Source organism: Paroedura picta, chromosome 3 (assembly GCF_049243985.1).
Source record: "Paroedura picta isolate Pp20150507F chromosome 3, Ppicta_v3.0, whole genome shotgun sequence".
NCBI classification, from domain to species: Eukaryota; Metazoa; Chordata; class Lepidosauria; order Squamata; family Gekkonidae; genus Paroedura; species Paroedura picta.
The window spans coordinates 5,112,496-5,139,760 of record NC_135371.1 but is presented as its reverse complement, the minus strand read 5'-3'; the positions used below and the strand labels follow the sequence as shown (position 1 = coordinate 5,139,760).

At 46.8% G+C, this 27,265-nt stretch overlaps 2 protein-coding genes across 2 annotated transcripts; both read left to right on the top strand.

Annotated features, from left to right (window-relative positions):
• Positions 1-7,231: 7,231 nt before the first annotated feature.
• Positions 7,232-10,932, top strand: LOC143833862 (vomeronasal type-2 receptor 26-like). Its single transcript, XM_077330087.1, has 2 exons — positions 7,232-7,283; positions 10,022-10,932. Exons 1-2 carry the CDS (start codon positions 7,232-7,234, stop codon positions 10,930-10,932), a joined length of 963 nt encoding a protein of 320 aa, XP_077186202.1.
• Positions 10,933-23,465: 12,533 nt separating this feature from the next.
• Positions 23,466-26,627, top strand: LOC143833861 (vomeronasal type-2 receptor 26-like). The gene is made up of 3 exons (XM_077330086.1): positions 23,466-23,608; positions 24,406-24,428; positions 25,717-26,627. The coding sequence occupies exons 1-3, from the start codon at positions 23,466-23,468 to the stop codon at positions 26,625-26,627; spliced, it is 1,077 nt and encodes a 358-aa protein (XP_077186201.1).
• The last annotated feature ends 638 nt before the right edge of the window (positions 26,628-27,265 follow it).

Genomic DNA, 27,265 nt, shown 5'->3' with positions numbered 1-27,265 from the left:
GTCTACTATTCAAGGTGGCCACCCCGGTAAGACTCTGTGGGGAAAAGGGTCCTCGTTTTCCCAGCAGACAAGGGATGTTCCAGTTGAACTCTGGTTCTGGGGTCATGACTCTGCGAGTACCTGGTGTGGCTGTCATGGCATCCAATGGGAAAGCATTGACCACCAGGTCTTAACCCAGCATCTCATTCACCAGCTCATTGCTGCAGCCATGCTGACCTCTGCTGAAGGTTGTTTTCCCCTCAAAGTTAGACTAAACTCCATTGCTTCTTCCATGACCCAAGTCACCTGGGGCCATGTTGGTGAGTTCTGGCAAACATGTTTTCTCTATCTCCGCACCTGTGATCAAATCCACAGGGATTGTCCAGGGCAGTGCAGAGACCCTTATAATTATCAATATCATGGTGATACATTCTGTATATCCACAAAGCTCCAGAGATTCCTCAAAGGTTGACTTTGAAACCAGTGATGTAATCATGAGGAGCATCAACAAGGTGATGTAATGTCTTACAACTGGCCAGGAAAGTCTGGTGCATAAAAGACTTTTCTCCCAGTGTGTTCAGGGGTTGTCCGGCGGGAGGGGACACTATGTCAGTGTGAAGCCTGCGATCCTTCCCTTTCAGTCTGACCAAGAGAGGCCAGGAATGCTCAAATGACTACAGGCCCGGTCTTACCAGGGGAAGCTCCTTCTGTCAGTGTCTGAGAGCTGGCTTCATGTAGTGGAAAAGGTGCACCCAGGCAGAGAATGGCCTTGCTTCGGCTTTTCTTGCTCCTTCTTCCAGCCTGCAGGGTGGGGAGTACCAATTGCCCATTTCCTGGGACCAGGGAGGAATATGGGCCCTTTAATATCTTCCGGACAGGAGACCACCTCATTGCTGGGCTTATCACTTATGTGACTTTGAAACTTCCATCACCAACCTTCGGGGAGCCTCCCTTTGTAAATTATCAGTGGTAAGTGAGTCCTCAGTAGATCTTCTCAATGTGATGGGAAAGAATTCTGGGTTCTTTCTTAGTACCAGACTTCAGTGTGCTATTTTGCTTCCATCTCCTGCATCTAATAAGTGTTTTCCATTACAAGAGGCTGGGGGTAAAGCATCTCACAACATCCTCCCCTACTGGCAAAAAAAGTCATGGATTTGGTGAGCTCACCACCGAATTATTATAGGTCTTTGAACACCAAAATGAACAACCAGCAAAGAATTGGGAATTGTAAGCATTGTTCCTACAAGAGAAGCAGAGGACTTGATGACTGTCCTTATGCAATAAGGTGAAGGAGAATGAAAGCCCCATTCCTGTTGGAATCAGGGGGACTTAGAATTATTCCAAGGGTAAGGTTTAGATTGCCAGTCATTATTTGACTGGAGAGGCAGCCTGGATATACCTAACTCTAAATGAATCAAAGCTGCTCTGCGTTTTATAATACGATACCGCATTTTGACAGGTAGCCCAGCATTGAGATTCTGCCCCAAAGGCTACTGTACAATACATCCTCCAAGGGTCAGGATTGGCAGGGACTGTGGCTTAGTGGGGGAGCCTCTGCTTTGCATGCAGAAGGGCCCAGGTTCAATCCCTGGCATCTCCCATGAAAAAGGACCAGGCAGTCGATGACGTGAAAGACTATAGCCTGAGGTCATGGACAGTTTGTGCAGACATTACCGGCTTTGATGGAGCAAAGGCTGCACTAAGGGCAGCTTCATCCATGCTCATATATATTCCCTTTCTTGGCTGTCACCAATCAACCCAGTTTGTGTGATCATCAATACTAGGGCAGAGTCTGCACTTACTTTCTTTATTCCATTGTCAATCCTGTTGAATTCAGATCGCTTTGAACTCGGGTCTTCCTCTCCCCCCTCCTCTCCATTGAAACAGGAAAGTTTTCTGCACGTGGTTAGGGAGGCTCAGAAGGTGGGGGGGGGGCTCTTTCTTTCTTTTCTTGAAGCCTCTTTCTTTTCTTGGAGGGGAGGGGGAGAGGATCGAAAAAGGCAGAGGAGGGAGGAAAAATCCAGGACCGACAGAAGTTGAGAGAAGTTAGGGGCTTCTCCTTTAAGGCAAGCGTGTCACATGACCAGGTGTAGCCTATCAGAGGTCCTCTACCACAGAGCTTTCTTTATTCAGGATTAACAGCAGTCTCAGATATGGCACAATAAAGGTAGAGTCACTCCGGATCAACCCTTCTTGCTGCAGAAGGAAAATTAAAATCGCCCCAAATCCAAACTGAAATCTAATTCTGTGTAGAGGGCCGGGACTGAATCGATCTGGGGTTGGAATAAAAGCTTCGTGCAGTTTACACCTAGGTAAGGCCCCAGCAAGGCCCAAATTTATGGCATCCCTAGACAATGTGACATGTATATGTGTTTTTTGGCAGGGAATTTTCGACACAATGGCACCTCCTAGCCTTCTCAGCAGCCATTCAAGAGGTCAACCAGAATCCCAGGCTCTTACCGAAAAATATCACCCTGGGCTACACCATCTACGAGAACTTTATCCATCACAGACTGAGCTATGATGCTTTGATAGACCTGATACCCTCTGGCCAGGAGACTGTTCCAAACTACAAATGTGGCAGTCAGAATGATCTCTTGGCTGTTCTTGAAGCATCTTATTCTGTCATCTCCACTGACATTTCAGCTCAACTGAGCACCTTCAAAATCCCTCAGGTATGAATCAGAGATGGGGAAATGTCTCTGAAGAGACATGGGAGAACATCAAAAGGTTTCGGGTACAAATCAAAAACAGCTTTCAGGAGAGTTGAGAGTGAGTTGGGAGAGGATTTAGGTCCTCTGGATATTCATCTGCATTCCTCCCTAGATTGTTACGAGATTTTGGAACATACTTTGTGGATTTGGGGAGCAGCGGGAGACAAAAAAGGTTTTGGAAGAGCCAGTCTGATCAAGCATCTTTGGAACAAATTATATTTTCTGAGGAACAAATTGGCAGATCAATAAAATTTGGATTCATTCCAAGTGCACATTCGGGATTTTTGCTAATTAAAAATGTTGATTCCAGGGATACATTCCCAATGATCTGGTGAGGGCTACTGGCCTGAGGTTGTGAGGGGAAGAGTTTACACCCAGGACAAAATACCCCCCTCCACTAAGAATCATAGAATCAAAGAGTTCGAAGGGACATTGTGGGTCATCTAGTCCAACCCCTTGCACTATGCAGGATTCTCGAAACCTATCGCTCATCCACTGTAACCAGCCCCCCCCCCTTGAATCTTCACAGAATCTGCCCCAAACTGTACACAGTATTCCAAATCAGGCCAAATGTCTGATGCTGTAAGGTAAGATCTCCCACCCCACTGAAATGGGCCCTCACAGAGGGTGAAATCTCTCTCAGAAAAGGTCTAGCCTGAAACTTATCAATGACGTTGAAGGGCTTTTTGGGGGATCATCATCTTAGAGCTGTATGAGGTACTTTGCTTTTCACTGACGCTTGCTGAATGTGATTAAATCCAAATATGTCCTTTTCGCTATTAGGTCAGTCATGATTCGGATTTCATTGTTTTTAAGGATAAAACTCAGTTTCCTTTTTTCTACCAACTGGTTCCAGTGGAAGAAGCCGAATACCGGGGAATTGTCAGGCTGCTCCTGCACTTCCGATGGACGTGGGTTGGTCTCTTTGCTGCAGACACTGAGAGCGGGGAGAAGTTCAAGGGCACCTTGACCCCTCTCATGCTCAGGAGCGGCATCTGCGTTGCCTTTGAAGAAAGAATGTCCATTCAGGGCATTAATTCCGATGTTTGGGCAACAGAAAGAAGGCAGCGCTTGAGTTCATTTCTCAGTCAAGACCAAGTCAATGTGTACGTGTTCTATGGAACATTTATGGCTGTAATGTATCTTGAAGATTTAATCATGTCTATTGAAGGTGCCATGCTAGTCAGACTACGTAAAATATGGGTCACAACCCTTTTGTTGGACAGCCTGGTCAGCTTGATGTGTCACCCCTTCAATTTTAATAACCCTGTGCATGGATCTCTCTCCGTCAAGACCCAGACAAAGAAAAGAAGGATGTCTCTCTATTCACAGGCATGTCACCCCCTTTTGCTGGAGTTTTTTAATACAGGATTTGAGCGTGTCTACTCAAAGGGCATGTTTTCTGGGAGAAGCCACTGGAGATGCAGGGAGAAAGAGGGGCTGCAAGACAGTTCCTGGGAGATCCTCAAAGAATTCCTGCCCCCCAGGGCCTGCAATGTTTACTCCTCCATCCACGCAGTGGCCCGTGCATTACATGATGCCTACTCCTCCAGGTCTGCGAGGACAACGAGGGCTGGAGGAAGAAGAGGAGAACATGAGCGAATCCAGCCTTGGCAGGTATCCATTACGCCATGAATAAAGAATACCAACCAGCAGCTTCTTTTTGAAATGATTATTTTTCATCTGGTCTTAGATGGTTGTCTCGAGGACCTCCAGTATCAGTCCCTCGAGGAACACCCTCATACAATCGTAGTATCCTAATGTTGGAGGGGGCCATTCAGGCCATCTAGCCCAGCCCCTGCTCAATGGAGGATGAGCCTTAAACATCCAGGATAAATATCGGTCCAACCACTGCTTGAAGACTGCCAGTGAGGGGGAGCACACCACCTCCATATACAGACGATTCTACTGTAAATTTCCTTGGACTGTGAAAATGTTTCTTCTCTGATGAATTTAAGAGGAATCATCTCCTCTAGTTCTCCCTGGGTCGCCTGTTACTCATCCTTTTAACTGAATTGTAACCATCCTCACCACATTCAATTTTGTCTGGGCTGGAGTTACTAGCGTGGAAAACAAGACCTGACAGCAGGAAAACAAAACCTCAAAGTAAAATATTTTCAGAGGGTGTCCATGCTAGTCTACAGTAGAAGAGTCTGGGGGATGGGGGAATAGAAGGACTCAAGGATCTCTCAACCTAAACATATAGGAGGATGGGAACTATGACTCCCAAATCTTCTTGTTCTCAGGTGCTGCTACACTAGAATCTGCCAAAGGAGAAACAGGGCCTGGATCTTAGGTTAAGAAATCTGATGTTTTTAAAACATGCAGAATTTTTCATCACCGAGAGCTTTGAGAAGATGAAGAAGACTTGGTTTTTATACCATGCTTTTCTCTCCCAGAAGGAGTCTCAAAGCAGGCTACAATCGCCTTCCCTCCCTCTCCCCACAACAGGCACCATGTGAGGCAGTTGGGGCACTGAGAGCCCTGATGTTATTCAATTGTGAGAAGAACTTCTGTGACTGTCTCAGGGTCGCCCAGCTGGCTGCATGTGGAGGGGTGAAAATCAAACCAGGTTTGCCGGGTTAGAAGCCACTGTTCTCCCGCACTACACCACTGTGCTTTAGTACCATATTTCGTTGTATTGTTATTATGTTATTGTACTTGACTCTGTATGTGGTCTTATTGCTATGTACCAACCCGAATCCATATGAAGACAATGGCACACAAATTAAATAATCGTAATCATAATGATGGAATCACAGAGCTGGAAGGGATCTCCAGAGAGCCAGCTTGGTGTCGTGGTTAGGAGTGTGGACTTCTAATTTGGAAAGCCATGTTTGATTCCACATGTAACCAGTTTGGTGACCTTGGGCTCAACTCAGCACTGATAATGCTGTTCTGACTGAGAAGTAATATCACAGTTCCCTCAGCATCCCCTTCTCACTGGGAGTCTGTGGTGGGGAGAGGAAAGGGAAGGTGAATTTAAGCCAATTTGAGATTCCTTTGGGAAGAAAAAGTGGCATATAAGAACCAACACTTCTTCTTCTTCTTCTTCTTCAGGATCATCTAGTTCAACCCACTTTACATGCAGGAAACTCAAAAGTAAGGTAAAGGTAAAGGTATCCCCTGTGCAAGCACCGAGTCATGTCTGACCCTTGGGGTGATGCCCTCCAGCGTTTTCATGGCAGACTCAATACGGGGTGGTTTGCCAGTGCCTTCCCCAGTCATGACCGTTTACCCCCCAGCAAGCTGGGTACTCATTTTACCGACCTCGGAAGGATGGAAGGCTGAGTCGACCTTGAGCCGGCTGCTGGGATCGAACTCCAAGCCTCATGGGCAAAGCTGTCAGACGGCTGCCTTACCACTCTGCGCCACAAGAGGCTCTTACTCAAAAGTAACTAATTTCAGAAACGCATTTATGCTCAGTTGGTCTAGGATCTTTGGCTGTGCATTTCTTGTATTAACCAACATAAACGGTGACCCACAATGGGCAGGGACATCCCTCTAGATGTGCGGGTGAAGCCTATCTGCGGAAAATTTCATGGAGGGCCAGTTGAGTGGTTTGCGGGTTCACCTGGGATTGGGGAGATGCTGATTTGGGTCCTCAGTCTGCCACGGTACCTTCGGCTGCTTATTCCCTCTGAGCCTAACATGCCTCACTCGTTGTTAGGTGGGATAATCGTGCTCCAGTGAATCATCTTTTGTTCATACTTATTTATTGTATTTCTCATAAAGCAAGATTACACGCAGGAAGCATTTAACCAAGAAGGGAGAATGGTTATGCATACAGATTAGGCACTCCTCCTAAATACTAATATCTACTCAATTGCAGCTGGCATAGTACAAAAAGCTACATCACATCTCCATCACATCTCCAGTGGAAAATAGATTGGGAGGCTGCACCGCACTCACATTAGGGCCCTGGCCTTCCCCCCTATTTATTCAACAGATCTGTACAACTGGCAAACCCTGTTCAGATTCTATTAGCCATCTTCCCGGGTGCTGATGTAGAGGAAAGCTTACTATAAAGCTCCAAATGTTTCAAACTGACGAGTAAGAAAAAAAAAAAGCAAAGCTGCAACGAGTTTGTAAAAGATTCCCCTGTCTTCTAAACACTGTTATTCTCCCTTTGATTCTAGCTTCATCCTTTCCTGAGACGCTACGAGTTTCAAAACTCTTCTGTGGGTGGAATGGATTTGGGTGAGAATGGAGACCTGAAAGCCAACTTGGACATTGTGAACATGATCATCTTGCGCAACTTTTCCGTCCGGAGCATCAAAGTTGGGAGTATCGAAAGACAGGCCTCGGAGGAGATGAAGCTGACCCTGGATCAGGCTGCTACTGTGTGGCCCCCCTGGTACAAGCAGGTGGGGAGACTGGTTGTGTAAGGTCTAAACATCTATTTAGTATCATCCATGAACCTTCCCTGAGAGTCTTCTGAGCCTTTCGGTTTAGACCACTGGTTCTCAACCTTGGGGTCGGGACCACATTTGGGGTCGCCTGGTTCCTTCCCCGGGGTCGCCACTTTGCCCGCCGCCATGGCGGAAAGCAGCAGCATGTGGAGGCGTGTGGCGGCGGAGGAGGGCGGAGGTAGCGGAGCGATAGCAATGGTTGTCTCCAAGCTGCCTCAATTGTTGTGCACATGTTTCTGCACACACATTTCCAGCGCCCCACTGGCTCCATCTGCAGCTGCCCAGTCTGCCCAGAGGGTCGCACAGGTGCCTGCTGAGGAATGTGCCGAAATGCTTCACTCTGCTCTTTCAGAGCTTTCAAGAAAGGACCCCCTCTCCCCACGGGTCCAAAGTTACCCCATTCCGCCCGACTCCGTCCGGTGAGCCCCATGTGCTCTTCAGCAGGGTCGCCACAGAACCCCCCATGGTTAGAAGGGAGAAAGGAGAGAAGCGGAGAGCTAAGGGAGCAAGACATGCGTCGAAGCCTGGCCCGGAGTGGGACAGTGAGCAATGTGGCCATGGCAGCGACAGCAGCAGCCTCCTCCCCCAGGCAGGGCCCTTGCCCCCCCAGTCACCTCCTGTGGAGGGTCATCCGTGGCCTTGCCTGGGGGGATCGGCGGAAGCACCTCCGTAGCGCTAGCTAGCAGCTCCTCCGTCTGGGTCCCCGCCGGGCTTCGGTGCCGAAGTTGGGGTCACGGTGAAGAAAAGGTTGAGAACCACTGGTTTAGACAATAATTATCAGAGTGGCCAGCAATAAGCGTGTGGAAGGTCCATTTTAATCATTTCAGCATTATATAAATCTTAGAAAAATGCCATTCCCTAGTGAACCAGTTCTCCCTTCCCTGGATAACACTCCTTGTCTTTGTCTGCAGAGGATGCCTGATTCCAGGTGTACCAAAAGCTGCCTCCCTGGATATGTGAAGGTGGCCCTGGAAGGGAAGCCCATTTGCTGCTTTGACTGTTCTCTGTGTGGGGAAGGAACCATATCCTCTCAGGAAGGTGGGTGAAAAGGTGGGTGAAAAAAAAAGGAAGGTGGGAGAAGAAAAAGGGCATCCTCCTGGCTATGGAGCGGTTAGCCGACCTGCGATTAAACATGCCCTAAAACACATGTATTAAACCTTGGGAAAGCAGCTGAGCATCAAAAGGTGGCATAACTTAGCGTTAAGGATTGAATGCCTGTGTTTTCGAGGCAAATTACACCCTTAGGAACTCAAGGCATACAGATTGGCAAATTGTAAAATACTAAAAATAGACTTTATTAGAAAGAATATAATAGAAGCATAAATATAACTAACATTCCTAGCAAGCAGTCGTATAGAGAATAAATCAGGGTGGAAAAGAAGGTTCAGTATATTTACCTTTCCTTGAGAGCAGAGCGTCAGAGGAAACCAACACGAGCCAGCGTGAAGGGACGTTTCAATGGGACCCGAGTTGGAAGGCACTCAGAGTGGCTGTGTGAAGCCACGGTTTATATAGTGTTTTGAGGATGGGGCTGTGAGGTGGCCTTAGGTGAGCACAAGATGGAATTTTCCATTTGTCAGGATGTTGGGCAATGCCCTGGCCAAGTCCGCAGATGGCCATTGATGGGCTTACACAAAGGTGTTAATGGGTCTAAGAATCGGTCTAGCAGCTAGTATTTGGGGATGAGATTTCCCCTCACAGAGTAGCCAAGGATGAGTGATATGCAAGACAAAGAAGTTTGCCTAGGAGATCGTAGGCAAACATGATGGTCCCCTTGACCAGCAATACAGTGGAGTGGAGTGGGGTGGGAGTTAGGAGGAGAGAACAATTTGAGTCAGGAGGCCCCTGGGTAAGGCAGAGGCTGCCATTCTGAAGCTAAGACAAAGATGGCTTTGGCTCAAGCCGAGACTATTGAGGGGTGCCGCTGGTTGTAGATGACAGTGAGGCACGTGTCCTGCCAGAGAATCAGTTTGTTATTTTCTCAGCATTGTTGTAGAACTTCATGGACTAAACATTATTTTCCAGTTTTCAAAGGGAAGGCCTCCTGGGGAGAGGTTTCTGGGTATCTGCTGGTGAGTGTGAAGAGAAGTTCAGCTCCACCAGCTTTTGATGCTTTTAGTGGTGTTCATGGTTATTGGTGCAACACCATAAATGGTGGTCTTTCATTTGCAGGGTCAATTCTGTCAGACAAATCAAACTTCTTTGTGGTCTTTGCAGATACAACTGTAAGCATTGCTATGTGTCCCCCAAATAATCTGCAAACCCCTTGAATCCTGCAACCCGTTGATGTCCCTCAAGGGGTAGATGATTTTGAGCCACTTGTGCTTTTACTGGGTTGGTCTAGTGGGAGATTTCCATGTAATTCTCCGTGAAAGGGAACCTCCACACACAATCGCCAAGTCATGGTTTCTCCTTGGCATAATTTCAGCTATTTGTTTCTACTAGAACACTCAGCCCTATATTAAAGCTGAGCTCTGTCAATGCAACAGGGGTTTGCAGCAGCTCTCCCATATGTTTTGATACCCCAGGAACTCCTTGTATATCCAGGTTGAACCAGCAATGCTGCCTTGCAATGTTTTCCATCTCCCATGACCATCTGCTGTTCTTCTGCATAATTGGTGCTTTCATGCAGTCCTATTTTTGATTTTGGTGACTTTTGAACTCTTTTGGCCATCCTAACTGATGATGCTGATTGGGTGAGTGACATAGGGTTGACTCACTGGTCAACCTTCAGGTACTCTTAGTGACACTCCACACCAGTAACAACAAAGCCCAAAGACAGAACAAACAGTACTATAAAAGAACATTTAAAAAACAATTCTCACTCTGTGGGCTCTGTGGGATGCAGAGGAGTCCACATTGTGGTGGATACGAATTAGGTAAATATGATGCTACACTCTGTCTTTTCTCTTCCAGATGCAAACCGTTGCACCAAATGCCCAGAAGATCAGTATCCCAACCCAGAACACACTCAGTGCATTCCCAAAGAGGTGACTTTCCTTTCTTTTCAGGAGACTTTGGGGGTTACCTTTATGGTTTTGGTCCTCTTCTTCTCCATAGCCACACTTCTCATTCTAAGAATCTTCATGAGAAATATAGACACGCCAATAGTGAAAGCCAACAACCGAGACCTCACCTTCATTCTTCTCATCTCACTCCTGCTTTCCTTCCTGTCCTGCCTTCTATTCATTGGCCAGCCAAGGAGGGTGACCTGCCTTCTCCGACAAACAGCCTTCTGCACCATCTTCTCAGTTGCTGTCTCCTCTGTGTTGGCTAAAACGATCACTGTGGTGGTGGCCTTCATGGCCACTCAGCCAGGGAACAGGATGAGGAAATGGGTGGGGAAGAGTCTGGCAAAGTCCATTGTCCTTTCTTGTTCCACTATTCAAATTGGCTTCTGTGCCCTCTGGCTGGGCATCTCTCCCCCTTTCCCAGAGTTTGACATGCACTCCCAGCATGGACAGATCATATTGCAGTGCAATGAAGGGTCTGTGGCCATGTTTTATGGTGCCTTGGGCTACATGGGCTTCCTGGCTGCCATCTCATTCACAGTGGCCTTCCTGGCCAGGAAGCTTCCTGGGGCCTTCAACGAAGCCAAACTGATCACCTTCAGCATGCTGGTCTTCTGCAGTGTTTGGGTGTCCTTTGTGCCCACCTACCTGAGCACCAAGGGGAAATACATGGTCGCTGTGCAGGTCTTCTCCATCTTGGCCTCCAGTGCTGGGCTACTGGGCTGCATCTTCCTCCCAAAATGTTACATCATTGTAATGAGGTCTGGTCTGAATATCAAGGACCATCTCAGGATGAAAGGTCAAGATGGAAGTTGATTCTCTGGAGCTATATTTCACTTTAAACCCGTGTTGTCTGTGAAATGGACTTACAATTTAACTCTCTGCCATTATACTGAAGGAAATTTTCTTCACATCCAGCTTGAGAGTCACAAATCATGACGTTTCCATTATAGCTAAGACAACAGCTATTTACCATAATACTGGTTTTGAGCTCACCCTGTTTCCCAGTTGATTTGTGTTCCTGTATCCTTTTTCAATATTATAGAACATCTTGTCTTGTATGAGTTTGTGTGTTGGATGAGGGGACATTTGTGGAAGATTACCTGCTGTCTCATTGATTTCTTTATTTAGAACAGCTCTATTAAGACTTTCCCACCCGCTCACATTCCTCAAAGCAATGAACATGAAGAGATGGTAACCTTTTGATGGAGCTCGGTCAACCAATGGCAGGAAAGGGCAGTGGCATCTAATTGTGACTCACTGCACTACCACTGCACTACCACTGTCACTCACTACCACTACCACTGATTTTATGTCTCCAATGCATCCCTTTTAGGACCAGCATGTTTGAAATTAAGAGTCTCTTTGTCTATTTCAAAGCAGTACATTCTCCTAAACTCTAGACTCCTGTACGGTAATGACATTACTGAAATTGTTATTTAATCTTCTAACGAACTCTTCTGGCAGACATTTGTTTGATTTTGACTGGAATCAGCAATACCCGCTGGCCCCTGAAGCTCGCTCCCAGGAATCCATGTCCCTGAACTGAACCCTAGACCTGTTTGCTTTTTCTCCTGTAAAACTGATATTCTCTATTGTTGTTGTCGTTGTTGTTACCTTTGCTGTATTTCTATTTGGCGCAAAAAATGAATTTGATGTATTGTTCTTTTCCATTCCATGTGAACCACTCTGAACCTCAGGGGAGGGCGGCACATTAATGTAATGAATGAACAAACGGACGAACGAACGAATCAATGAATGACAGAGAATCAGCCCTCTGACTTTGTATCCCAGGCAAGGATCATTCAAGTTATGGTTTAAGTTTGTGGACAATCGACTGGAGAATGATTGAATATTAAAGAAAGTTGCACCAAACATTTGAATGTGTGAATGGTATCAGACACAAACGGCTAACAACGCCGTCCTTGGTCAGACCACCATACCTTGAAGGCTCAGCTGAGGATGCCACCGCCTCCCTGTTTGGGTGAGGGCCATATTTTCGTCTGCTCATGAAGACTTATGGAATCTGTGATCCATGCACTTCTAGATTAGACTTCTGTAACTCACTCGATGCTGGCCTACTAGTTTTGACCTTTAAATCTTTACATGGCTTCATGGCTTGTGCCCTGCTTACCTACAGGATCGCCTGTAGGGGGCAGTTAAGAGAAACTCACTTGACATCCTTAGCCATTTGTAGTATTGCATTTGAGGATATGATTTCTCGGGCTCTGAAGGTAGGATGGGTTTTTACAGAATAATTGTTTCTGGTTCTGTGATATGTCATGTGTTTCCGTTAGTTCTGCGCATGAGTGAACTATAAAGTTCATGTAACCTATTCAGTTTAAACAACGTCAAAAATATTATTTTTTAATTGAAGAAGGGAGAGACTTCACATCTATGGAGAAGAAGACAAAGAGTTGGTTCTTATATGCCGCATTTCTCTACCCAAAGGAGGCTCAAAGCGGCTTACAGTCGCCTTCCCTTTCCTCTCCCCACAACAGACACACTGAGAGGTAGGTGAGGCGAGAGAGCCTGATATCACTGCCCGGTCAGAACAGTTTTATCAGTGCCGTGGCGAGCCCAAGGTCACCCAGCTGGCTGCATGTGGGGGAGCGCACAATGGAACCCAGCCCGCCACATTAGAAGTCCGCACTCCTAACCATTACCTCAATCTGGCACTCCATGACGGTTTTATTCTCACCTTGTGACACTAGCTTTTATGTAAATAGCTATAACCCAACTTCAACAGATATCATCTTTGGAACAATATTCAACACATCTAACAGCAAACAAGGGTTAACAATTCAGGCTTGTTGCATTTGGGCAGACCAGGGTCCAGGCAGTCATTTAAAGAAGCACCAACTTGCAGCTGTGCTGTCTTGGAAGATCTGTCCTTCACAGAAGTGTCTGGTATCATTTCATTCAGATGGAAGGCAGGATGCCTTACTTAAAATATTAATAGTTTTCATACCAAGGAGTGCTTCCCAGGGGAGAGGGCTTCTCCCTGCAGCTTCAGACCTCCAATCCTTGTGGGGAAATTGCATATAAGATTCATTTCTAATAATCCCCACAACAATCAAAATCCTGAATGACAGACAATTGATATAAACACAGTCCCCCCTTCCAGTAATTAGTGTAATAACCTTTCCTACCTAAAATCTTAATAGTTTTCCAACATAGGAGAGCTTCTGAGAGGAGACAGCTTCTCCCTGCAGCTTCAGGCTTCCAATCCTTCTGGGGAAATTGCGCCTTTTCTTCCTTATAAGGAATATCCTAACACTCTATCTCCCTCTAGTGGACTCAGAAGGATGTGCCATGCCTCTCAGGATCTTCTGTGGCTGACTCTTCCTTCTGACAAAATTAGTATGGGGGGGGGGGGTTGGCGGCAAAATGAGGCCTGGAGGGGGGGGGGTTGATGCCCTAAATTGGCTACCCTGGGACTGTATGTTAAAATGGCTGCTAGGGGGTGGAAAGGCCGTAATTGCCTACACTTCCCAGGACATTCAGGGAAGGGAGAGGGTCACATGGGAATGGAGAAAACCAGGCAAAACTGGGTGGTTGCCAACTCACATGCCCCGATGGGAATGGAGAAGCCAGTCTCCACCAGGAGGAGCTTCTGAGTATTTAGGTTTCAGACCTCCTGGGAGGGGGCAGTCTCTCCAGGATCTCCAACGGAGAAGGGGGCAGATCTGCTCTCCAGAGAGAAAGCCCTGCTTGCCCCAGGTTGAGGGGCAGGGCCTGGCCTGGCCACCGGAGAAGCAGGCACCAAGAAGGTGGGCAGTGATCCTGGCAGGCAAGTGTCCACAGGAGCCTCTCCCTGTATTCAGTAGGGAGTGTAGGGAAAGAAGACTGTGTTTAATCATCTATTTAAGTTTTTGCCCAGAGGGTGTATAAGTGCTTCAGCTTGATTCCATTTGGTGTGCTGGAGGGAGTATAAATTTATCAGTCTTAGTGTAAATAGTTCAATAAACTTGAGTTTTGCCTATAACCAAGTGGCTGGTGCTCTGGACCACCTAGTCTCCCCTACTGGGTGGTTGCCAACTCTCCAGGGGGACCCGAAGATTGATGGTTTTGACACAAGAACCCAGCCGAGGGGGTCTCAGTGTCCCTCGGGAAGAAGTATTGCAGTCAGTGACTGACAGACCAGAAGAGATGGGCCTGACTCAGGGAAGGGGTGGAGGGCTGGAACAGGGCCCACAGACTTGGCATCTGGCAAACAGGCGGCCGGTTCCGCCATAGGGGAATAGGCTGGGTTGGTGCTCACATGGCAGTGGGGCTAATCCCTGCTTAAGGATGATGTTACCATCGGCCCGTCCCATTCTTGGGCCTTGTTCAGTTTAGGGCCTCTGATGCCCTGCTGCAAGGGAACGGGATAGCTTCCTTCTTCCCTTTTACACTGTGGGCGCCATCGACTGCCATGCTGGAACAGGCCTGTGCGCATAGGGAAGAGCTGGCCCTTCTAGGCCTGACTCCTCCCCCACCTACAGTGAAACTATTCAGTGGGTTGTAGGAAGAAAGCGTGATCATCATGACTTTAAGGAACACTTAAGGAACAGTTTGTGCTTAAGTCTCACTGGACTTCGGATCTGCCTGAACTGCTTCTCAAGGTGGCAACCGGCCATCCCTGGTGGGACCTTGTGGCTAAAAGGGTCCTTCTTTCCCCAGCAGCACTAAGCTCCTACTGTTGCCTGGTGTGGTTGTTGTGGCACCCAGTGGAAAAGCAAACGATCCCCTGGGTCTTAACCCAGCCTCCCATTCCCCTGGTCAGAGCTTCTTCCGTGGTGACCTCTTCTGAAGGTTGTTTGGCCCTGAAAGTTAGGCCTAACTCAATTGCCTCTTCTTGGAAACATGTTTTCTCCCTCTCTGCACAGGTGGTCAAACACAGAGTCCAGGCCAGGGCAGATTCTTTCCCTTATAATTATCCATATCATGGTGATTTATTCTGTAGACCAGCAAAGCTCAAGGGATTTCTCGAAGGTTCACTCTGAAAGTAGTAATGTAAACATGAGAAACAGCAGGGTAATGTAATGTCTTGCAAGAGGAAGGAAAGTCTGGGGCATAAAAGACTTTTCTCCCGGTATGTTCAAGGGTTGTCTGGCAGGAGGGGACACTATGGCAGTGTGAGGCTTGTGATCCCTTTCAGTCAGAGAAGGTCGGCTCCAGTGACAGCAGCCATTGTCTTACCAGGGGCAAGTCCTGTCAGTCTCAGACAGCCAGCTCTGGGAAGGGGGAAAGGTGCACAGAGGCAAGAATGGTCTTGCTTCGGCTTCTCTTGATGCTTCTTCCAGCCTGCAGGGTGGTGAGTGCCAAATGCCCATTCACTGGGACCAGGCATGAGCCTGAACCCTTGAATTTCTTCCGGAGAGGAGACCACCTCATAGCCGGCCTTGCCACTTTTGTGGTTAAGGAAATTCCATGGCCAACCTTCAGGGAGCCTCCTTTTGTAAAATATAAGCGGTAAGTCAGTCCTTGGGGAAACGTTCAAATGTGTGTCTTATTACCAAATTTCAGGGTGCCATTTACTTCTGTCTCCTGCATCTAAGAAAGGAGCAGATTTGACTGTTTCCACTGCCAAGAGTCTGGAGGAGAAGCATCTTACTTCAGACTCTCCAAGTGGCAATGAAGTCATGGCTTTGGTGATAGCACCGAATTCTCATAGGTCTTTGAACACTAAAATAAACAGCTAGCCAAGAGCCCCAGCAAGGTGATTTCTAAGCTTTATTCCTTCGAGCGAAAACGAGGATCTGATGAGTGTCCTCGCAGAATGAGTGGGGGGAGGATGGAAGTTCCATCCCTTCTGTTCGAATCAGGGGGACTTGCATTTCTTCAAAGGGTAAGGTCAGATTTCCAGTTGTTATTTGAGAGAAGATCTTTCAGGTGAAATTTCAACCCCCCTTTGAATAGCCGGGCAGCCCTGGTGTACCTAACTTTAAACAAATCACAGCTGCAATGATTATAGTAAGATTACAGTATAGATACTGCATTTCGACAGGTACCCCAGCACTGGGATACTGCCCCTAAGGGTACTGGAAAATATACCATCCATGTACCAGGACAGGCAGGGACTGTGGCTTAGTCGAGGAGCCTCTGGTTTGCATGCAGAAGGGCCCAGGTTCAATCCCTGGCATCTTCAGTTATAAAGGACCAGGCAGCCTATGACATGAAAGACTTCGACCTGGGATCCTGGAGAACCACTGTGGCGAATTCTGCACCGAGGGCATAACATCGGGCTGCATACCGGCGTTTCCACTGGGAGGACGTGGTTCAGAGTTTCCTTCCACCACACGCTGCCCTTTTCCCCATGTGGCCAGAAGCACTGCAGGCACACAAGTGTGCTGGATGGTAGTGCATCTCAAAGGCCCATCATGATTCCTGACTGTCTTCTGACACCCAGCCATGCGTTGGCAGAGGCCCCATTGGAGCCCTGGCTCCCTACGGGAAAGCTGGAGATATATGCATTTCCCTGTTCTACAACTTTCCCATAACTGAGTCAGGCTGGTGGCGGGGAAGCTCTTGGCCGGGGTCGAAGTCATGTGGAGAGAGGAGTTTCTCCGGATGAGTGGTATGTCGGGGAGTTGTCCCCTTGCAGAATCGGCTTCTCAATATTTGTAGACAGTCCTGACTTTGATGGGGCAGAGGTCTGCTTCACTAAACGACAGCTTCAACTGTGCTCATACATATTCTCTTTCCTGGCTGCCACCTATTAACTCAGTTATTGTGATCATCACTGCAAACCATCAGAATATGCCAGGTAAGGCCTCAGCAAGACCCACTTTTACGTGATATTTATATGTGTTTTTTGGCAGGCAATTAACATTGCAATGGCACCTCCTTGCCTTCTCTTTAGCCATTCAAGAGGTCAACCAGAATCCCAGGCTCTTACCGAAAAATTTCACTCTGGGCTACACCAGCTATGAGAACACTGTGCATACCAGTCTGAGTTATGTGGCTTTGATAGACATGCTACACTCTGCCCAGAAGACTGTTCCAAACTACAAATGTGGCAGACAGAATAATCTCTTGGCTGTTCTCGAATCATCTCATTCTGTCATCTCCAATTACATTTCAACAGTCTTGAGCACCTACAAAATCCCTGAGGTAGGAATGAAGGATCGGGCAGTGTCTCGGAAGAAACATGGGTAGACATCAAAATGTTTCTGGTATAGATCAAAACTAACTTTCTGTAGAGTTGAAAGGGATGTGAGAGAAGATTCAGGTCCTCTGGTGTTCCATCTGCATCCCTCTGTAGATGATTTTGCAAGATTTTGGAACATACTTTTTTTACTTAGAAAGCAGCACGGAGACAAAGTGAAACTCTCTCTACAGGAAGGGACAGTCTTTGGAAGAACCCTTTGGAGCAAAAGATATTTTGTGAAGAAGAAGTTTGTATATCAATGTAATTTGGATTGATTCTAAGTACACAGAAGGGATCTTTTCTAATTAAAACTTCAATGTTGTTTCCAGGGATTCTTCACAAAATCACAGAGTTGGAAGGGGCCATACAGGCCATCTAGTCTGTGTATTCCCCCCCCCCCCCGATATCTAGCCTATATCTTAGTACTTGTAGTTTAAACCCATTACGGCGCGTCCTTTCCTCTGCAGCCAACGGAAACAGCATCCTGCCCTCCTCCAAGTGACAACCTTTCAATTACTTCTCTCAACCTCAGTACTCCAGGGGTGGTCTGACCAGTGCCATATACAATGGGACTATGACAACTTGTGATTTTGATGCGATGCCCCTGTTGATACAGCCCAAAATGGCATTTGCCTTTTTTACCGCTGCATCACAATGCCTGCTCATGTTTAGTTTACAATCCATAAGTACCCCAAGGTCTCGTTCACACACAGTGTTACCTAGAAGCATATCCCCCATCCAGTAGGCATGCTTTTCATTTTTCTGACCCAGATGCAGAACTTTACACTTATCTTTATTAAACTGCATCTTGTTCTCACTTGCCCATTTTTCCATTTTGTTTAGATCTCGTTGAACTCTGTCTTCTGGAGTAATTGCCAGTCCTCCCAATTTGGTGTCATCTTCAAACTCGATGAGTAGTCCCTCCACCCCCTCATCTAGTCTAGATCATTAATAAATATGTTAAAAAGTACCAGATCGAGCACCAAGCCCTGAGGTACCCCGCTACTCACTTCTCTCCAGTCTGATGAAACACCATTGACAACAACTCTTTGAGTGCGGTTCTCTAACCAATTCCCTATCCACCTAACTATCTGATAATTCAGATTGCAGTCCTTCAATTTATCCATCAGAACATCATGGGGAACCTTATCAAAAGCATTATTAAAATCCAAGTAAACGACATCAACCGAATTTCCACGATCCAGCAAACCTGTTACTTGGTCAAAAAAGTAAACCAGGTTGGTCTGACAGGTCCTGTTGGAGACAAATCCATGCTGACTTCTTTGGATTACCAAATTGTCCTCCAGATGTTTGCAGATCGCTCCCTTTAATATCTGCTCCATTATCTTCCCCACAACAGAGGTCAGACTTACTGGTCTGTAGTTTTCCGGGTCATCCTTCCTTTTTTGAAGATCGGAATAACGTTTGCTCTCTTCCTCTGGGACATCTCCAGTCCTTAAAGAGGTCCCGAAGATGATGGACAAGAGTTCTGCAAGTTCTCCGGAAAGTTCTTTGAGCACTTACAGGTACATTTCATCCGGCCCAGGGGATTTGAACTCATCCAGTGCAGCTAAATGCCTCTCGACAACCTCTCTGTCCATGTCAACCTGCGAGACACTATCCTTTGGCTACTGCCATCTCTAGATGTTTCTAAACCCTTTGACCTGTGGGAAAAAACAGATGTAAAATAGGCACTGAGCCTTTCTGCTTTCTCTGCATCTTCCGTTAGAGTTTGTTCATCTGCACCCAACAGTGGGCCTATTGCCTCCTTTACTTTACGTTTGCTCCTCACATAACTGAAAAATCTTTTCTTGTTACAGTGGGATTCCCTGGCCAATCTTAGCTCACTCTCAGCTTTGGCCTTTCTGATGATTGATCTACAGTGCCTAGTAACCTGGAGGTACTCTTCTTTAGAGCTCTGTCCTTCCCTCCATTTCCTGAACATTTTCCTTTTCTTTCTTAGTTCCTCTTGAAGTTCTCTGTTCATCCAAATAGGCTTCTTAGAGCTCCTGCAGTGTTTTCGTATTTCTGGAATAGTCATTGATTGAGCATGCAATAGCTCTTGTTTGAGTAGCGCCCACCCTTCACATGCTCCCTTCCCTTCCAGCATTTTCATCCATGGTATGACACTCATCATGTCTCTCAGTTTATTAAAGTTTGCCTTTGAAAATCCAACATGCGCATCTGGCTACAAGCTTCCTTGCCTCCCCATCTCAAGAGGAATTCTATGAGGACATAGTTACTTCCCCCTAGGGTCCCCACCTCCTTCACCCCATCCACCAAATTTTGCCTGTTGGTCAGTATTAAGTCCCGTATGGCTGAACCTCTTGTGGGTTCATCTACCATTTGATAAATGAAATTGTCAGCCAGGCAGGTCAGAAACTTGCATGACTGAGGACTCTTCACAGAGTTTGTTTCCCAGCACACATCTGGGAAATTGAAGTCATTCATGATTACAAGGTCCTGCCGCTTGGATATTTTCCCAAGCTGCTCACAAAGTGCAGCATCCACATCCTCTCGTTGGTCAGGCAGTCGGTAGCAGACACCAACCACCACACGGTTTGTTTTCCCTTCGCTTATTTTCACCTAGATTCTTTCCACTGGAGATATACTCTCCTTCACTAGAATTTCCTGACAGGTAAGCCCTTTCCTCACATACAGTGCCACTCCTCCACCTCTTTGATCTATTCTGATTTTTCTGAACAGTTCATATCCATCCACTATTACATTCCAGTCATGAGAATCATTCCACCAAGTTTCTATGATGCCTACTAGATTATACCTTTCCATCAGCATGAGAAGTTTCAGCTCTTCCTTCTTATTACCCATGCTTCGGCGTTATTATAAAGGCATCTGAATCCTTTAACTTTTGGTTCCCTATGAGTTGGCTTCCCCAGTTGGGCTGCCCCCTATCGGTCCCCTTCCTTACACTCCCTATTTTGAACGTCTCCTTCCCCTTGTGGCTTCAGTTTAAAACTCTCCTGATGAATCTCCCCAGGTTCCTCCCAAACACATTCTTCCCCAACTTCTACAAGTGCAGTCCATCAGGTGCTAGTAGGCCTTCTTCAAGAAAGCCTATCCCATGGTCCCAGAAACCAAATCCGTCCTGCTGGCACCAACTACGCAGCCACTGATTCACCTCCATTATCGTCCTCTCACACGCATTCCTCTTCCCTTGACAGGCAAGATTGAAGAGAATACCACTTGTGCCCCCATTTGCTTGAGCTTCCTCCCTAGATCTTGATAGTCTATTTTAATAGGAGTGATGGTATTCACAGACATGTAATTCGTTCCCACATGGACCATCACAAATGGGTAGCGATCCGTAGATTTGAGGAGTTTGGGCATCCGTTCTGAAATGTCTTTAATTTTCGCCCCTGGCACCTCTCGGGTTAGGGGGTCGGGCCCAGCCACATGATGATACATTCCTCTTAGTAGGGAGTCTCCAATTACCAGTACTCTCCTTTTTTCTCCTTCTCAACAACATTTCCTTCTATCCCCATGGCCTCTTCACTTTGTCTTAGACTTTGTTTTGAGACCTCTTCCCTCGTTGACACTTGCACCTCCTTTGCAAGGGCCTGAAATCTATTCTGGAGCTCCAAAGGCCCCAAAAACCTCTTGACCTATGATATGGTGAGGGTTGCAAGTCTTGGATTGTTAGGGGATGAGTTCAACCATAGAACAGAATCCCAACTCCACTTTGGAAGGTCAGATCCCTTCCCCCACTGAAATGGACCCCTACAAAGGGAGAAATCTCTCTCAGAAAAGGTCTGGGCTGAAATGGATCCCTGCCATTGAAGGTTTTTTTTTCCAGATCATCATTATAAAGCTGTATGAGGTACTTTGGTCTTGATTGACATTTATTGAATGTGATGAATTCAGAATGTCTCCTTTTCCCCATTAGGTCAGTCATGATTCGGATTTGATTGTTTTAAAGGATAACACTCAGTTTCCTTTTTTTTACCAACTGGTTCCCACAGAAGAAGTCCAATACCGGGGAATTGTCAGGCTGCTCCTGCACTTCCGATGGACGTGGGTTGGTCTCTTTGTTTCAGACACTGACAGCGGGGAAAAATTCAAGGGCACCTTGACCCCTCTCATGCTCAGGAGCGGCATCTGCGTTGCCTTTGAAGAGAGGGTGTCCATTGAGGGCATTTATTCAAATTCTTGGTCAACAGAAAGAAGGCAACGCTTGAGGTCATTCCTGAGTCAAGACCAAGTTAAGGTATTTGTGTTCTATGGAAATTTTTTCCTCTTAATGTATCTTGAAAAACAAATTATAGATATTGAAAATGCCATGGATGTCAGACTAGGTAAAATTTGGATCACAGCTCTTCTACTGGACAATCTGTTTAGCTTGGCGTGTGACTCCCGCGCTGAGGTGTTCCTTATGCATGGATCTCTCTCCATCAAGACCCAGACAAAGAAAAGAAGGATGTCTCTCTATTCACAAGTATGTCACCCTCTTGTTGAGGAGTTTGTGGAAAAAGAATTTGATCCTGTCTACTCAAAGCCCATTTTGTGCCAAGGAGGCTGCCGGAGATACAGGGAGAAAGAGGGGCTGCAAGACAGGCCCTGGGAGGTCCTCAAAGAACTTCTGCCCCCCAGGGCCTGCAATGTTTACTCCTCCATCCAGGCGGTGGCACAAGCATTACATGATGTCTACTCCTCCAGGTCTGAGAGGACAACGAGGGCTGGAGGAAGAAGAGGAGAACATGAGCGAATCCAGCCTTGGCAGGTATCCATTACCCCCTGAATGAAGAATACCAACCAGCAGTTTCTCTTTGAAAGGATTATTGTGCATCTGGTCTAAGTTGGTTGTCACACAGACTTTAGCAAATGTCTCAGCCCCGTCCTGTATCTGTCTCTCTTGGGGAACTCCCTCTTGCAATCATTGAACTCTACTGTGCAAGAGGGCCATATGGGCTATCTAGTCCCACCCCCTGCTCAGTGGAGGATCAGCCATAAGCATCCAAGATAAGTATCTGTCCAGCCGTTGCTTTGAGACTCCCAGTGAGGGGGAGCACACCACCTCCTTAGACAGACAATTCCACTGCTGGTCTCGGACTGTAGAAATGTTTTTTCTCTGGTGAATTTAAGAGAAAATATCTCCTGTAGTTCCCATTGGGGGCCCTATTGCTCATCTTTTTAACTGAATTGTAATCCTCCTCCTTACCACATTCAGTTTTCTCTGGGCTGGAGTGACGGGCCTGGAGAACAAGACTTGACGGTAGGATAACAACACCCCAATGTAGAATATTTTCATAGGGTGTCTTCAGCAGAAGAGCCGAGAGGGGGATGGGAGGCTTGAAGGATCCCTCGTCCTACTTGAGTAGCAGGAAGGGAACTTTGACTCTCAGTTGCTGATACCTCCCCAATCTTCTTGGTTCTCAGGTGCTGCTAGACTACATCTGCCAAATAAAAAACAGGGCTCCGATCATAGATTAAGAAATCCCCCTGCACAATGCAGAAAACTTAAAACTAAATTCCAGAAACACATCTATGCTCAATTTAATTATTCTTCCCAAAAAGTAAGGCCTTCAGAATAGACATCATGATTGGAAAAAGTCTTGGTTGGTCCAGGGTCTCTGGGGGTGGATTTCTTTTAACCAGCATAAACCACCATTTTTTGCTACCACTTATTTCTCGTAAAGCAGGGTTACTCACAGGAAGCACGTAATACTACAAAACATACAGTGAAGCAGGCAGAATGGTTATACATACAGATCGGGCCCTCCTCCTAAATGCTAATATCTACTTAATTGCAGCTGGGAATAATACAAAACGCTCCTTTGCATCTTTCTGAAAAGCTGAATGCCCCCATTCCTGTGAAAGTTGGAAAATAGTGTGGCTGGCTGCACCTCAATCACAGGAGGGACCTGGCGTTCCCCCCTATTTACACAACACATCTGCTCATCGGCCAAAGATTGTTATTCTATTAGCCATCTTCCAGGATGCTTCCTATCAAGCTGCATCGCTTCTTGGCCTTTTGGCTAAGATCAATTGTCTGTGTTTGTGTGTGTACCATAAAGCTGCAAATGGATCAATCTGCAACGAGTACGTAGAAGAGTCTTCTGTCTTCTAAACACTGTTCTTCTCTCGGTGATTCTAGCTTCATCCTTTCCTGAGACGCTACCGGTTTCAAAACTCTTCTGTGGGTGGAATCGATTGGGGTGAAAACGGGGGCCCGGAAGCCAACTTGGACATTGTGAACATGATCATCTTGCGCAACCTTTCCTTCCGGAGCGTCAAAGTTGGGAGCATCGAAAGAGAGACCTCCGGGGAGATGAAGCTGTCCATGGATCAGGCTGCTATTGTGTGGCCCCCCTGGTATAAGGAGGTGGGGAGACTGGTTGTGTAAGGTCTAAACATCTATTTAGTTTAATCCATGAAACCTGCTTGAGAGTCTTCTGAGCATTTAATTTTAGACAACAGTTATCAACAGTTGCCAGTGATAATGGACCATTTCATCATATCCGCCTTCATAAAACTTTCAAAATTGCCCTTCCCCAGTGAATGAGATCTCCTTTCCCCGGATAACGCTCCTTGTCTATGTCTGCAGAGGATGCCTGATTCCAGGTGTGCCAACAGCTGCCTCCCTGGATATGTGAAGGTGGCCCTGGAAGGGAAGCCCATTTGCTGCTTTGACTGTTCTCTGTGTGGGGAAGGAACCATCTCCTCTCAGGAAGGTGGGTGAGGGGGGAAAAGGGCGTCATAGAATCATAGAGTTGGAAGGGGCCATACAGGCCATCTAGTCCAACCCCCCTGCTCAACGCAGGATCAGCCAAGGGTCAGTTTTTTATTTTTTCAGCATTGTTCTAGAATTTCATGCACTAACTTTTCTTTTCCAGTTTTCAAAGGAAAGAAGAAGAAGTAGTAGCGTTGGTTCTTATATGGCGCTTTTCTTTACCCAAAGGAGTCTCAAAGGGGCTTATATTCACCTTCCCTTTCCCCTTCCCACAACAGACCCGCTGTGAGGGAGGTGAGGCTGACCGAGCCCTGATATTCCTGCTCGGTCAGAACAGCTTTATCAGTCCTATGAACCCTAAGGTCACCCAACTGTCTGCATTTGGGGGAGTGCAGAATTGAACCCAGCTTGTGAGAATAGAAGTCCACACTCCTAACCATTACACCAAACTGTCTTTCTCCAACAGATCTCCTGGGGAGACGCTTCTGGGTAATTGTTGGTGAGTGTGAAGAGCACTTCATCTCCATCAGCCTTTGTGGCTTTCAGTGTCATTCATGGTTGTTTCCAATGCCCTACAATGCCCTACAATGTCCTTCAATGCCCTACAATGCCCTACAATGTCCTTCATTTGCAGGGTCATTGTCAACAACCACGAGCTAGTCCGGAGGCTCATATCAGTTCTCTTCATTGGGACAGATCAACACACATCCTATGTGAGGGAATGGTCTTTATTTAAGGATTATTTAAAGCAACTTAGAGATCAAGCATGGCAGGTAGAATAGAGCATCGGAAGAGACAAGAAGGAAAAGCCCCCCGGGGCCTATATATAGGGGGGCACTGTCAGGAGCCAAGCGGTTGAACCACAGCAATCTCACTCCACAGATATCACTCCCGGGCTTCAGGATGAAGCTTTAAGAATAAAGTCTTTATTGGAAAAGTTCCGCCAATACAGTCTATTCTCTGCACATGTTCACAGACAGGAAACTTTGACGGAGACATCGTGGTAGGGGGCGGCAAGACCTATATACCTGGGCCGTGGGAAAGGGGCAAGGCAAGAGACAAGCATAGGTGGGAATCGGGCATTCACACAGGACAGTAGGATCAGAGCGTCCTTTGATCTGCAGAGGAGTTAAAGTAATTTCCCCGTGTATTGCTTTGGTTTCCGGGAAGGACAGGCTTGAAGGAAGACAATCAGGGGGAACCAAGGATGGAGTGCGATAAGGAATTCTCCCCACAGCGGGAAAGCCAACTGTGTCCAGGGTTAGTCAAACTGTGGCCCTCCAGTGAATGCTGGCATGGCCTCATGGGAATTGTAGTCCAAGGACATCTGGAGGGCCGCAGTTTGACTACCCCTGGTGTAGGCTATGAACTGTGGGATGAGCAGGGGGAAGGGGGGAGTACAGAAAAGCCCACTGGCCTAGAATCCGAGGGTGGGGATCAGAGAGGAGTCAAGTGAAGAGCACCTGGCTGTACCAGGAAGGCATCCATGACAGTCAGTTCTCTTGGGCAATTGAGGCTTCACTGGAGTTTGAAGACAAAACTGTAAGCATTTTTACATGGATCCTGTTACCTGTAGATCCTTCAGGTCCTCTTGGTGACATTCTACACCAGTAACAACGAAATCCAAAGAGAGAACGGACAGTTATTAGTATAAAGGTAGAAAAACCCCAAATCTTACCCTGATGAAATTTCGCTCTATGGATTGCAAAGGAGTCCACATTGTGGTGGATATGAATTAGATCAATATGATGCTGAAGTCTCTCCTTTTCCTTTCCAGATGCAAAAAGTTGCACCAGATGCCCAGAAGATCAGTATCCCAATCCTGACCACACTCAGTGCATTCCCAAGGAGGTGACTTTCCTTTCTTATGAGGAGAATTTGGGAGTTACCTTCATCGTTTTGGTCCTGCTCTTGTCCATAGCCACACTTGTAATTCTAGGAATATTCATTCAATATATGGACACACCGATAGTCAAAGCCAACAACCGAGACCTCACCTACATTCTTCTCATCTCACTCCTGCTTTCTTTCCTGTCCTGCCTTCTATTCATCGGTCAGCCAAGGAGGGTGACCTGCCTTCTCCGACAAACAGCCTTCTGCACCATCTTCTCAGTTGCTGTCTCTTCAGTGCTGGCTAAAACGATCACTGTGGTGGTGGCCTTCATGGCCACCCAGCCAGGGAACAGGATGAGGAAATGGGTGGGGAAGAGTCTGGCAAAGTCCATTGTCCTTTCTTGTTCCACTGTTCAGATTGGCTTCTGTGCCCTCTGGCTGGGCATCTCTCCCCCTTTCCCAGAGTGTGATATGCACTCCCAGCATGGACAGATTATATTGCAATGCAATGAGGGGTCTGTGGCCATGTTTTATGGTGCCTTGGGCTACATGGGCTTCCTGGCTGCCATCTCCTTCACAGTGGCCTTCCTGGCCAGGAAGCTTCCTGGGGCCTTCAACGAAGCCAAGCTGATCACCTTCAGCATGCTGGTCTTCTGCAGTGTTTGGGTGTCCTTTGTGCCCACCTACCTGAGCACCAAGGGGAAATACATGGTTGCCGTGCAGGTCTTCTCCATCTTGGCCTCCAGTGCTGGGCTGCTGGGCTGCATCTTCCTCCCCAAATGTTACGTCATTGTAATGAAGTCTGGTCTGAATATCAAGGACCATCTCAGGATGAAAGGTCAAGATGGAAGTTGAATCTCTGGAGATATTTTTCACTTTAAACCTGTGTTCTCTGTGAAATGGACTTACAATTTAACTCTCAGCCGTTATACTGAAGGAAATTTTCTTCACATCCAGCTTGGGAGTCACAAATCATGACGTTTACACTATAGCTATGACAACATCTATATTCCATAATACTTGTTTAAAGCTCACCCTGCTTCCCAGTTGATTTGTGTTCCTGTATCCTTTTGAATATTATAGAACTTCTTGTCTTGTATGAGTTTGAGTGTTGGATGAGGGGACATTTGTGGAAGATTACCTGCTGTCTCATTCATTTGTTTATTTTGAACAGCTCTATTAAGACTTTCCCACCCGCTCACATTCCTCAAAGCAATGAACATGAAGAGATGGTAATCTTTTGATGGAGCTCGGTCAACCAATGGCAGGAAAGGGCAGTGGCATCTAATTGTGACTCACTGCAGCATGGGTAATGCTGCCACTACCACTGATTTTATGTCTCCAATGCATCCCTGTTAGGACCAGCATGTTTGAAATCAAGAGTTTCTTGGTCTATTTCAAAGCAGCACATTCTCCTAAACTCTAGACTACTGTACGGTAATGACATTACTGAAATTGTTATTTAATCTTATAACGAACTCTTCTGGCAGGCA